Source organism: Gorilla gorilla, chromosome 3 (genome assembly GCF_029281585.2).
Source record: "Gorilla gorilla gorilla isolate KB3781 chromosome 3, NHGRI_mGorGor1-v2.1_pri, whole genome shotgun sequence".
NCBI classification, from domain to species: domain Eukaryota; kingdom Metazoa; phylum Chordata; class Mammalia; order Primates; family Hominidae; genus Gorilla; species Gorilla gorilla.
Window position 1 is genome coordinate 74,500,276 of NC_073227.2, and position 12,769 is coordinate 74,513,044.

The 12,769-nt window shown below is 40.2% G+C and overlaps 1 protein-coding gene across 16 annotated transcripts in view; it reads right to left on the reverse strand.

Annotated features, from left to right (window-relative positions):
- DCUN1D4 (defective in cullin neddylation 1 domain containing 4) overlaps positions 1 to 12,769 on the reverse strand; it is an 85,480-nt gene that overhangs the window by 33,156 nt on the left and 39,555 nt on the right. For all 16 annotated transcript variants that reach the window (XR_008679383.2, XR_008679381.2, XM_055385668.2 and 13 more), the window contains 2 exons: positions 9,185 to 9,299; positions 5,722 to 5,813 (listed from right to left, as the gene is read on the reverse strand). Coding sequence is in view for 14 of the 16 variants with exons in the window: in XM_004038663.5 (XP_004038711.1) it covers positions 5,722 to 5,813; positions 9,185 to 9,299 (207 nt within the window). In the remaining 2 variants the exon portion in view is untranslated. The remainder of the gene's footprint in view (positions 1 to 5,721; positions 5,814 to 9,184; positions 9,300 to 12,769) is intronic.

The window sequence follows — 12,769 nt, forward strand, 5'->3', positions numbered from 1 at the left end:
TAAGAGTAGTGAGAGTGGACATTCTTATCTCATTCTTGACTCAAATATGACATTTAGCATTTTATCATACAATATATTGCCTGCTTTCTTTGAGAGTGCATGTATCCACATGTGCACATTCATGTATGTATTAGACACACTACACATCAATTCATTCACATGATAAAATATTCAAATAGAGAACATACAGAGTAAAATAAACAGTAAAAAAAAGAAACTTGCCTTCTCCCTTTACCAGATAGACATGTATCCTCCTGGACCTTTTTGCTGCATATGGGCAAATATATACTAAAATGCAGTTTTCAAATTTGTTCACCTACACACGTGGGTTTGTGAGGTACTTGTAATTCTACACCTTGCCTTTTTCACTGACTGTGTCTGGTAATCTTCCTGTGACAGTACCCATACATCTACTTCATTCTTCTTAGCTAATATTAATACATTTTATGTTATCCCATTGTAAGTGTACATATGCGTGTTTATTTATATGAATCAAAGTTCTTTTCATCATTCTACTAAAGTATTTAGGCTGTGAGATTGAAGAATAATTATTCTGATAAGGAAATATTCATCTATTCCTATTTTGTTAAGAGGTGTTTTTTTTAGCAACAGATACTTTTTGGTATCTACTGATATGGCTTATTGAGAAGCAGTTGCATAGAGCCGGGGGGGGGGGGGGAGGGGGGGGAAGTTACTTTGTAATTCTTTTAAAATTCCTCTCTCTTTGGTTTCTATTCTTCCTAATTTAAAAAAGCTCTTTCTGTGCAACTTATTCTTTTATTTATTTATTTATTTTTTGAAATGGAGTCTGGCACTGTCGCCCAGGCTGGAGTGCAGTGGTGCAATCTCGGCTCACTGCAAGCTCTGCCTGCCGGGTTCATGACATCCTCCTGCCTCAGCTTCCAGAGTAGCTGGGACTACAGGTGCCCGCCACCACGCCCGACTAATTTTTTGTATTTTTTAGTACAGACGGGGTTTCACCTGTTAGCCAGGATGGTCTCGATCTCCTGACCTCGTGATCCGCCTGCCTCGGCCTCCCAAAGTGCTGAGATTATAGGCATGAGCCACTGCGCCTGGCCTGTGTAACTTATTCTCGAGCCTAGCAAGCCGCCTTGCATTTGCCATGCCTCTGCACATGGCTTGGGTGTTCCCCGGTTTCCTCTCCCCCTCGTGCATCCTCCAACCTGGCTAGTGCCTTCTCTTTCTGTCAATGTTCACTATAAAGGTAATATTTCTCTACTTATTTGCCTGTTTGCCACATGGGAAAATGAACTCTGAGCACGGTGCTTCTGCTGACTGCACCCCAGACCTCAACGAAGGTCTACTGAGGTATCCTTTGCAGTGGTTATGTAAGTTATTAATGCTTTTTCTTTTTTTCCCAATTTTGTAGTGTTGCTGTACTACTTATAAATACATGTGTCTGTGTGTTTTAGAAGAGCAAGATTTTAGAGTATAATTTGCAATGGCATGACTGTCAAAGTAATATCTTATCCAAAATAGGTTAAAATATAGTTTGCCAATCAACATTATTGAAATGCTACCAATAACCCTGCCATCTAACACTTTTTTTAAGAGATGGGGTCTCACTATGTTGCCCAGGCTGGTCACAAACTCCTTAGCTCAAACGATCCTCCTACCTCAGCCTCCCAAAGTGTTGGAATTACAGGCGTGACCAACTGCACCCAGCCCTAACACTTTTCTTCTCATCTTTCCCATGCACACATTTAAATCTAGTTGTAATTGCATGATTTGTTGGGATTCTAGTTGTATTTTACACTAAATTTACCTGTAGAATTAAGGTAATTACCTCTGTCAAGCAAGCTAAAAAATACACCACTGGCTAACACAAAGTGGGTTAGAAGTGAAGTTTGAGAGAGAGAGGTTTTGTTTTTCTTTTTTTTTTTTTTAACTTGTATCTAAAATAATAAGCTATAAAATGCCCTAGGTGACAAGATACTGGAGATACATCTGGTAAGGCTGATATATTGACAATAATCCAGAAAGAAGTGGTCCTTCCACTTTCCCTGCCATCTTAAGCAGGGGCCCCTAACTAAAGATATTTGACCTTTTCATAATGGCCCCATAATTATAGCATACCACATCACAGAGGCAAATGGGGCCCACATGGTCTCTTAGGTAGTTTTTAACATCTCTTCTTTTGCTATCAGACCAGTTTATTATTTGTTGCAACTGTCCATGACTGACTTTATTTTTGGTAAACCAAACAATTCTGCTATAGAACTTAATCCAAAATAGACTTAAGGGCCTACAGTCAGGACTTGTAGAACTATTATGACCTATGTATGTGAGCTTTAGTATAACTGTAAAACCAATGTTGGCACCTGTGTATTTGGTTTAATTCCTTATTCTTAGATATATTTCAAAAAGTGGAAGTTATTAGATAAATTATGTAAACTGGTCATCTTCATTTTTTTTTGAGACGGAGTCTCGCTCTGTTGCCCAGGCTGGAGTGCAGTGGCGCAATCTTGGCTCACTGCAACCTCTGCCTCCCCGGTTCAAGTGATTTTCCTGCCTCAGCTTCCCGAGTAGCTGGCACCTCAGGCGCATGCCACCACGCCTGGCTAATTTTTTGTATTTTTAGTAGAGATGGGATTTCACCGTGTTAGCCAGGATAGTCTCGATCTCCTGATCTCATGATCCACCCGCCTTGACCTCCCAGTGTTAGGATTACAGGCGTGAGCCACCATGCCCAGCCTGGTTGTCTTCATTCTAATGAAACAAAATGGGATTCCAGGTTCAGACCAAGGTCTAAATAAACACTTCCCCTGAACCTCCCAGCCGATCCTTTCTAAAGTCACAGAGAGCTAAAGTACCAAAGTGCGAAAGGGAGTAAACCTACAACCAGAGAACAGGAGGAAAAGCCCCCAGCGAAGAAGGGTTTATTCATTACATTTCTGGAGATCAGAAATTGAGCTGGTGGAGATTTTAGAAAGTGAGAAGCTGCATCCTAGAATGTGCAGAGGATGACTGGGGTTAAGTGGCCAGACAGAAACTTGGAGGAGCTGGGCTCAGGCCTTAGGAGCCACAGAAAGCAGAGGGCAAGGTACAAAGTGGAACTGAGAATTCTGGGAAGAGCTGAAGGTCCATCCATGTGAAATAATCACACACCAGGCCCCCGCTGCCCCTCCACTCCACTCCACTCCAGATTAAAAGGCAGGGAGTCAGCATTTATCCTCAGCCCAAACCAGCCTGCTCTCTTCTACGGAAAATGAACATGGCTCAATTTCATTTACAAGCCCTCTTCGTGCTGGTATCTAGGGGGTCTGTGGCATCACAGCCTGTTCCTACAGACTCATCCTACAGCACAACCTGTTAGTCACACTGGTTCTTCTCACGATTCATTTTTCTTGACTAATACTGACCTACAGTTTCAGTTTACGTGGTTGAGATACACATGATGAAAACACATGCCAATGGGGCTTTCAGTTATTCCCAATGCCAGTTATTTTCCCTATGGACAAGCTATAGCAAAAGGGGGAAAAAGAAGGGGGTGGCTAAAAATAGGAATAGTCACCTCCACACAAATTTCTTGAAGGGATCAGTTAAAACGAATGACTTAGCAGGGATTTCAAGGAACCTAAATAATGTAGCTTAATCTTTATGTCCAAAATGTCACCCTTCTAAAGTCAGAGAAAGGCAAACAAGAATAAAAATCATACCTTGCTATTTTCTTGGCTTATATTATGAAAAAATCTGTATTTGCTTATAAAGGAAGGTACCAAAAAAATCAGAATAGCTATGCTATGGTGATGGGATTAAGTGTACTTTTTCTTTAAAATTTCCTTCTTATAAAACATTTTCATAACAATAAATGTGAATCAATATAGGAAAGCAAGAGATCTTCATAATCAATGTGGTAAGAATATGAGAATGCTCTTCATTCATTCAGAACCTATTTACAGAATATCTGGTACAGTGTCAATTATTTTTGTTTTCTGGAGACGGAGTCTTGCTCTGTCGCCCAGGCTGGAGTGCAGTGGCACAATCTCGGCTCACTGCAACCTCTGCCTCCCAGGTTCGAGTGATTCTCCTGCCTCAGCCTCCTGAGTAGCAGGGATTACAGGTGCATGTCACCACACCTGGCTAGTTTTTTGTATTCTAGTAGAGACGGGGTTTCACCGTGTTGCCCAGGCTGGTCTGGAACTCCTGAACTCAGGCAATCCTCCTGCCTTGGCCTCCCAAAGTGCTGGGATTTCAGACGTGAGCCACCGCGCCCAGCCGTCAATCACTTTTACTAGAAATTCTAAAGGTTTCCAAGAGATTCAGGTTCAATGAATCAAACGAACTCTTGTTTAATTTGTCTGTAAACATGAAAACAGACAAATGCTAACAGCATCCATGTGTTTGCACTAGTGTCCATGCCCCACAAACAAAATCCAGATCAAACTCATTAAAGAATGATAGAGAATCCATTAGAAAGATGTTGGGGTAGCTCACAAAAGTCCAAAGAAGAACTACAGGAATCAGAACTATAACCTCTCGAGTCCTCCACCAGAAGAGAAAGACATGATCCTCCCAGCTTCAATCTGAAAACCCCTGTGAAGATTTGTCTGACTGGCCTGGCCTGGGTTATGTGCCAGCCACCTAGACCAATTTCTGTGGCCAACAGGGGCAAGGCTCTTATCACAAAAAGGGTTGCATGGGAATAGGAGAAAAATAGCCAGATCAGGCTACAGGGGGAATTCCTCATTTTGATACCAATAAAAGGGAACCAAAACAAGTTATAACAAGTTATAAACACTATCCTGTGGAAGTACAGAAAAGGCTACTAAGGTAATTAAGGGTTTAAAAGATGTAAGAGCATGTCAGATGGAAAAGCGGAGAAAATCATTTCAGGCAAAGGCACGGGGAGTTCACTGTCTTTTATCCTGCAGATAGCAGGGATTCTTTTGGCCAGGAGATAGGGTTGGGATTAGAGGGGAGTGGTTGGGGTTGTTAAGGAATGTATGTATGATCTGCTCAGCTTAGTTTTAAAAAAATTAGACAACAGTGGCACATGGCAGGTTGTCTGGAGAAGAGATGACAGGAAAATTGGCTTAAAGGTTGCTAAAGGTTGCTAGAATAGCCAGTTGATAAGTTATAAAAGAGCCTGAAATAAGGTGAGAAAGAAGAAAGATAAAAGAGCCTTCAGCTTGAGCTTGTTTGAAAATTTTTTTTTCTTTTTTACACCATACAAAGCCACAATAACAAATAAGCCCCAGGTTGCAACATTATATTACCCAACCAATTATAGTAAGTTGCAAAAAGAAAGACTAAATTTAAAACATTTTAAGTGACAAAACAAACATTTTCTGCCAAATGATCTTTCCAAATAGAAACACTTAATATAAAGAAATTTCACTGCACTAAGTAAGGGTTCAAAGCAGCAAAGCTTATTTTAACACAGGTGCTTTGACCAAATAATCACCCATTATCAGCATTCCAAATAGGTTTCCTGGCAATCCAAAGTATTTCTCCCAAGTCATTTCATCTTTTCAGTTCCTTTCTAGTGTTCTGAATTATTTGGCTTAGCTGCTGGCTATAAAATAGGCCATTTGGTGATTTGTTACAGCTATGTCCCTCTCTCCCTCTGTCTAACAGGGACACACACACACGCACACCCAAATTTGAAATGTACACATTTTTAAATTCTTTGGTCATCTCTAAGGTACTCCTTATTGTCATAAGGATCAGTCTTAGATGATACAAATGAATACCTACCTGCATATTCATAGAACCATTCCAAGCACCTTTTACTTGAAAAGGCTTCTTCTTCAGTCTTTATTCTAGTTGAATCATATTTTCTATACATGCTAGAAATTGAAAAGGCAGTTTTAAGTTATTTAAAGATACTGAGTTCTTTAAAGTAGCAGATAATTTATATTCTTTTACCCAAACCAGACATCTATTCAATCAGTATTTTAAGTATATTTTAAACGTTTTATTTCCTGCATTTGCAGGCTTCAGCTTTTAACTACAGTGTTTAAACACAGTCACTCCTAATATAGAAGTGGTAAGCACTTAATACAAGTTTTTCTCTGATTAACAAATAATCAGTAAGAACGGAACAGAACAGGTATTTGATATACTCCCTTCTACCTCACCAGCCAGAACTACAAAACAATGGTGAGATATGGCAAGAAATGTCTTGCCTACATTTATTAATGTAGCCTACAACTCATGTCTGTCTTCTGTGTCTTACAAGTTAGACTGGGCACGGAACACAGTCTAAGGAAGAATCTCTCAATATTAGACAACTCAAGAGAACACTAAGCAAATAAAAAGAAACATCAAATCATGTCCAAGCTTCCGGGAAAAAAATAAACTTTGATGTAAGGCTGACAAAGACAATGTCCCTTGGGTGGTTTCTTGATTAGTATAACCTTAGAAACCTCAGGAGACAGAAGTATAGAGAAACTAGCTTCTGCCTTTTTCTTCTAATTCTAGCCTTGTGGACAGCCCAGCATAAACTAGAGAACTGAATCAGGAAGCACAGCAGCCTCCTGTTGCAACTGTGACCTTCCACAAAAATGACATACTTCATAATAACCAGGGGCTGAGGAAGGTGATACTCCCTACATGGAGAGGGAAGAGGAGGCAATAGCTTTAAGATGATGATCTGGATAGAAAAATTATAAGTATATACATTTTTGTATCCCTTACTTATATATAAATTACCTAGTGGTGTATATAAGCATTTATAAATACAGTTTTTATTTTCATAGTAAGAATATGAAAATAATATTTGGTAATTCCCCAGTATATGCAGGGGACTGGTTCCAGGACCCCCACCTATACCCAAATCTACACATACTGAAGTCCCCCAGTCAGCCCTGGAAGACCCGTGTATACCAAAAGTCAGTGCTCCATACAGGTGGGGTTTCACATCCCTCAATAGTATATTTTCCATCTCTGTTCGGCTGAAAAAAATCCACAGAAGTAGATTTGTGCAGTTTAAACTTGTATTGTTCAACAGTCAAGTGTATAATCCTTTTTTTTTGTATTATACTTAAGTTTTAGGGTACATGTGCACAACGTGCAGGTTTGTTACATATGTATACGTGTGCCATGTTGGTGTGCTGCACTCATTAACTCGTCATTTAACATTAGGTATATCTCCTAATCCTATCCCTCCCCCCTCCCCCACCCCACAACAGGCCCCCCGGTGTATGATGTTCCCCTTCCTGTGTCCATGTGTTCTCATTGTTCAATTCCCACCTATGAGTGAGAACATGCGGTGTTTGGTTTTTTGTCCTTGCGATAGTTTGCTGAGAATGATGGTTTCCAGCTTCATCCATGTCCCTACAAAGGACATGAACTCATCATTTTTTATGGCTGCGTAGTATTCCATGGTGTACATGTGCCACATTTTCTTGATCCAGTCTATCATTGTTGGACATTTGGTATAATTCTTTTTTATTGAACATTGATTCATGACCTAGACACTCACCCGATTATCAGTATATGCCTCTGATCAGTTTCTGGGTTTTAACACCAAAAAAAGTACATGGTTATAATAAGGTGTTAGGTTACTGAAACTGCAAACCAGCAGTTTTGTATTTCTTCTATAAAAGGTAGCCATACCACCTAGAAACAAAAGTGGATACTGGCCAAGTGTTCAAATAGATATGATCTAATTCTGGGCCCAGGCATTCCTATCTCAGCTCGAAGCCTGTAAATGGTCAATAACTTGGAGACACTGTATAAATTATTCAAAAATACACAAAAAAGAACCAAGAGCATACAATGGAATACCATTCAGCAAATAAAAAGAATGATATGCTGATATATGCTATTTCATGCAAGAATCTCAAAAACAACATGCTTAGTGAAAGAAGCGAGACACAAAGACCATATCCATAAAAGGGAAATCTGTCGAGACAAAGTAGACTAGTGGTTGTCTGGGGCTGGGAGTGGCTGAATGGGCATTAGGGATCTTATTGGGATAATGGAAATGTTCTATAACTGGTTTGTAGTGATGGCGTGTACAACTCAGTTAACTTAATAAAAATCACTAAACTGTACACTTAAAATGGATGAACTTTATGGTATGTAAACAAAGTTGTTTAAAAAAGAAGGGCCAAGAATGAAACTCAGAAACTGCAACTACAATGCCAGTTTCAAATCTGGCTTTATCATACTATATTTTATTAGCCTGTGGTGAGAAAATACTAAGTGCTATAAAGTCACAAAATGTTATGTGATTGTTAGAATTTAACAATTCTGATAATAACGTCCACACCACCAAAAAAGTATCAAAGTAGCCTGCCTTTGTAAAGTTGAAAAATCACTAGCCTAAAGATTGCTGGTGATTATTTTCTAAATCACTACTATCTTCTTTCAGATAATATTTTCTATTCATCTGAGATATAAACAATGACATTATTTTTACATTTTCAGAGTCTTTCTTATTCCTCTGAGTCACAGCAAGAAAGAAACAGAAAAATCTCATTTAAATTCCCTGGATTAATACATGTGGAAATTCTGGCCCATTAGTGATGTGACCCACAAAGCCAGAATGGGGAAAGATGGAGAAAGGTAGAAAAGACTAGACAATGATGTTCGTTCGTTGTTTCTAAAACAAGGAAGAAAAAACTACTTACTAAACTCAGGGTGAAACAATAAAGATGTTTGAAATAAACGAATCTAACAGGCCCTTGGAGTTACCAAAATTAACAAGTTCACTTATCTGAAAGAGAAGCGATTTAAAGAGCCTTGTTTTTCACAGTTCTATCGAATTCTCACCCATGTGAGAATAAACCTCAGCTTGGCTGATATTCTGGGCAGGCACAGACCATTAAGTACAGGAAGATCTCTCCAGCTCTGTGGTTGAAGTGAATGAGTAAGACCCGCTTAAAGAACAAGACACCAATTCTGTGGTCCTCAGCAGGCACAGACAGCAAGGCTTTGAAAGGAAAGAAATCAACTCTGCACCAGTTTTGGGCGATCAATGGATTAAGATAAAACTTTAACTTCTAAGAATTCAAATTACCTAATTTGTTCTTATGTTTTTAAACTAAAACACAAAATAAACATGATTAAATAATTACATTTTGAAAAATCGACTGGCAAAGCCCATTCCACTTGGCATTTGCACACTGAGAAGACCCACACTAAATTAGGTAGAAATGTGCATCTTCGACATATGTATCACTGATTCTGATCTACTGTCTCTACATCATACCTATCATGTCTACTTTTCTTGGCAGATAAATCATCTCCAGAAGCAGGTCTTCTCTTTTTCCTTGGTGGCATCACTTTATTAAAGCAGTCTGAAGAACTGCAAGACCGCAGACTTCCTACAAAACAAATTCAAAGAGCACAAAATTAAGGTATGCTACATCCTAACTCTGTACTTCCAAAGAACAGTACTGCTAATTTAAACACTTCCACAGCTTGTATTGTAAGGAATTTAGATGTTAAAGAAAAGATGGGTTTTTAGTTCCTTTTTGAAAAAATGTTATGGTCAAGAAATAAACCTAGCGACGACACAAATAAGTTAATACTTCCACCAACCCAAATCACACCAGAAACAGAAGTTATTATAATTTCAATTTACTCTCCAAAAATACTCATCTAAGTCATCTAACCTTTCTGTTTCTCTTATATGTCAATGTTCTCTCAAAATGCACTGCAGTGCTATCTCATGTACACACTTCATGAAACAAGGTCAGCTCAACAAGTAACCCTGACTCTAAAATACATGTAGGCACATCAGTCCCAGTAGTCTTAAGCTTCAAGAGATACCTGATTTAAAAAAAAACAGGATTTGGGGTTTTTTAAGCAGAAGTCTGACATGACTTTGAGCAAAATGTCCACAACAATTTTGTTTGTTTCTGCCACTTGAAGATTTTGCCACGTTCAGTCAGGGTTTTCAGTTAGGAAACATAACTTTCATTTGGTAATTGTCTGATACCAAAATGTAATAACAGATAATAATAGCCACTGAACACTTATTGAGGTCTTACTTTGAACCAGGCCCTGTTCTTAACACTTGCATGTACTAACTCATTTAGGTTCAGTTTCCATGAGGAAAGAACTATTATTGCCTTATGCAGATAAGAAAACGGAGGCGGAGGGGGGTTAGGCAAACGACAAAGCCAGGATTCAAATCTGGGCAGTCTTGCTTCAGGCCGTCTTAAGTTATAAATTACAAGACAACTATAAGATGATTAAAATACCCCACCTTAGTACAAGTGCCCTCAAATATATTATGTCATTTGGTTCCTACAATAATCATGAATGACAGGCAGGGCAAAGATAATTATTTCTACTTAACAGACAGGGAAAACTAAGGCTTAGGTATTTAAGTGACCTCCTGAGGTCTCAGGAGTGCGAAGTGGTGAATTCTGAACCTCATGCCTTTCCTCCTTGCACAAGCCCTTGGTTGAAGGCCCAGGGCTCTCAGGGAGTGATGAGGACAGGAGAGCGTGAAGGGTGCTGGGGACTGAATGATCTGCAGTCAATGAGTGAGTTCCAGTTCTTCACCTATGTGGTTCTATCAGTCACTAACCTACTTAGGGTCTCTCATTCGCCATTTGAAGAATGAGAAATGTTATATAGCTACCTCTCAGGAGTTTTATGAAGGAAAAAAATATCCATTCACTAAGTGCTTAGGTGCCAAGTGCTGTGTTCGGGTGTTGCTGAAATAAAGACATCGGTTCCGAGCAGCACCACGGAAGGAGGCATGCGCACTGCGCTCATGGCGGCCTTCAGCATTCACTGAACTCTCAGGACACGATTCACCAGCATGTATCATATTTTAACAAACAGGGAAACCAAAGGAGAGAGATTAAGTGACAGCTGGAAAGCAGCACGTAAAGCCAAGTCAGTATGAACCCAAGCAGCCCAGTGGCAAAGCCCAAGCTCTCAGTTACCATTTGCTGCCACTTCTATGAGGCCATAAAAGCAGAAACAGAAGCAGAGGACTAAGGACAGAGCCCTGGGACAAGAAGGTAAAACCCAGGCAGGAAGGAAATCCAGGAGAGTGTCATGTCCTGGAAGCCAAAGGAGGAGAGCATGCTTTGAGAAGGGAGTGTTCAATTGCAGCACGGAGGTCAACTCAGGTAAGGAGTGAAGGCACACATGAGATTTAGCAATCAAGTACAGTGTCCATGGATTGGTGGGAGTGCAGGCCAGATTGCAGCGGGCTGTGGAGAGACGAGAGATATGAGGTGAGGAAGTGGACACAGTGAATGTGAACAGCTCTTTCCAGATACCTGCTCTGAAGGCAGAGAGAGCTGTCAATAGCCAACATTCACAACCCTGCTAAGAGCAATGATCAGAGCTGAAACCTAAATCCCAGTTCATATCTGGGCTTCTATCACTGTGCTAAGTTCCTAGGGTGACATGCTTCAGCAACATACCAGTTCAAAGCACCTTTTCCATTATAAATTGGGACTCTGGCCCAGATGAGGGTCCTTCCCAGACCCCAGTCTTGGACAGTGCCCAGGCTCAAGGATCTTGCCTGCTCCTTCGGCACAAAACCAGTTCAGGTCTAAACAGATGACCCTCAGCCACCATTCCTGGGGAACCAACCAGGCTCTTTCCTTCCAAGGATTGGAGTAGAGGGCTCTTCAGAGACACTAGGCACCCCCATATCACTCTTCCCACACCAGCAGGGTGTGGAAGAGAAAGAGTCAGGGGGAGTGCTGCCCACCACCCCACACACCCCATTCATCTTCCCTGTAAAATGCTGCCCTGGTTCACAAACACCACTAAAGCATACTAAAAGGTCCAAAGAATTGCAGTGACCCAAGCTTCTGCAGACTGCCAACATACAAAAACAAAGATTTATTCATATCTATTAATGCCCTAGGGCAGGGCTTGCAGAAGGAAAAAGTTTGCCCTGCTCAGCTGTAAAGCCTGTTATACTGCCCAGAAATGAAGAGTCTGTCCTGATCCTCAAGGCTGGCTTCTCCCTCCTTAGATGTATATGCAGGAAGAAAAGACATTTTCTTCCAATAGCAGTCACGGTTTGGTTCTTAGCTTCCGGTCTAGCAGTAACCCCTCCCCTTCCACATGTGCAAAACACAGAAGAAAATGTACTCATCTCCTCAATCCATAAGAAGAGGAACACTGTTTAAAATAACGTCTACACCAATATTCACCAATAAAAGTTCATTCATTAGCTCCTCTACCACCTGGTTCTTCCTAGACACACACTGTACAACGTTTGGTTTCCACTGAATCCTACTTGTCAAGATTAGCATGTTTTTGGTAAATACACAGACATCATAAGTTAACTAACATTTTCAGCTTTCTCTTATGTTTCTTTCTTATTGATAAATGCTTTCTATTAAAAGTTTCACAAATACTTTTTTCTTGTGTCTGTGGAAAAGTTACTCATCTCTGAGACCCAAATCATCCCAGTGATTCTGTCATTTATTAAAATTTTTATCTCCTAACTAAGAGGCATGACTTTTTTTTTGTTTTTGATCTCTCCACTCTAATCATCAGTGTAAGCAAGTGACAGTTAAGGGGTCATTTTTCACAAAGAAACTGTGTCTATCCACCTGCCCCAACAGCCATCCTAGTTCAGGCACTGACTCACTGACTCTCACATGGCTGGCTCACAAGGAGGATGAGGCAAACTCAGATCCAGGCAAGGGAAGGGAATTGACTTAGGACCACACAGCACAGCTGGTCAAGGCAGAGCCACCCTGGAACCCATTCAGGCTACAAAAAAAACAACTTTTTAATGCTTAGGGAAACAACTTTACTTAAAATAGTAATTTACCAACATGAACTAAATAAACAAAATGCACAG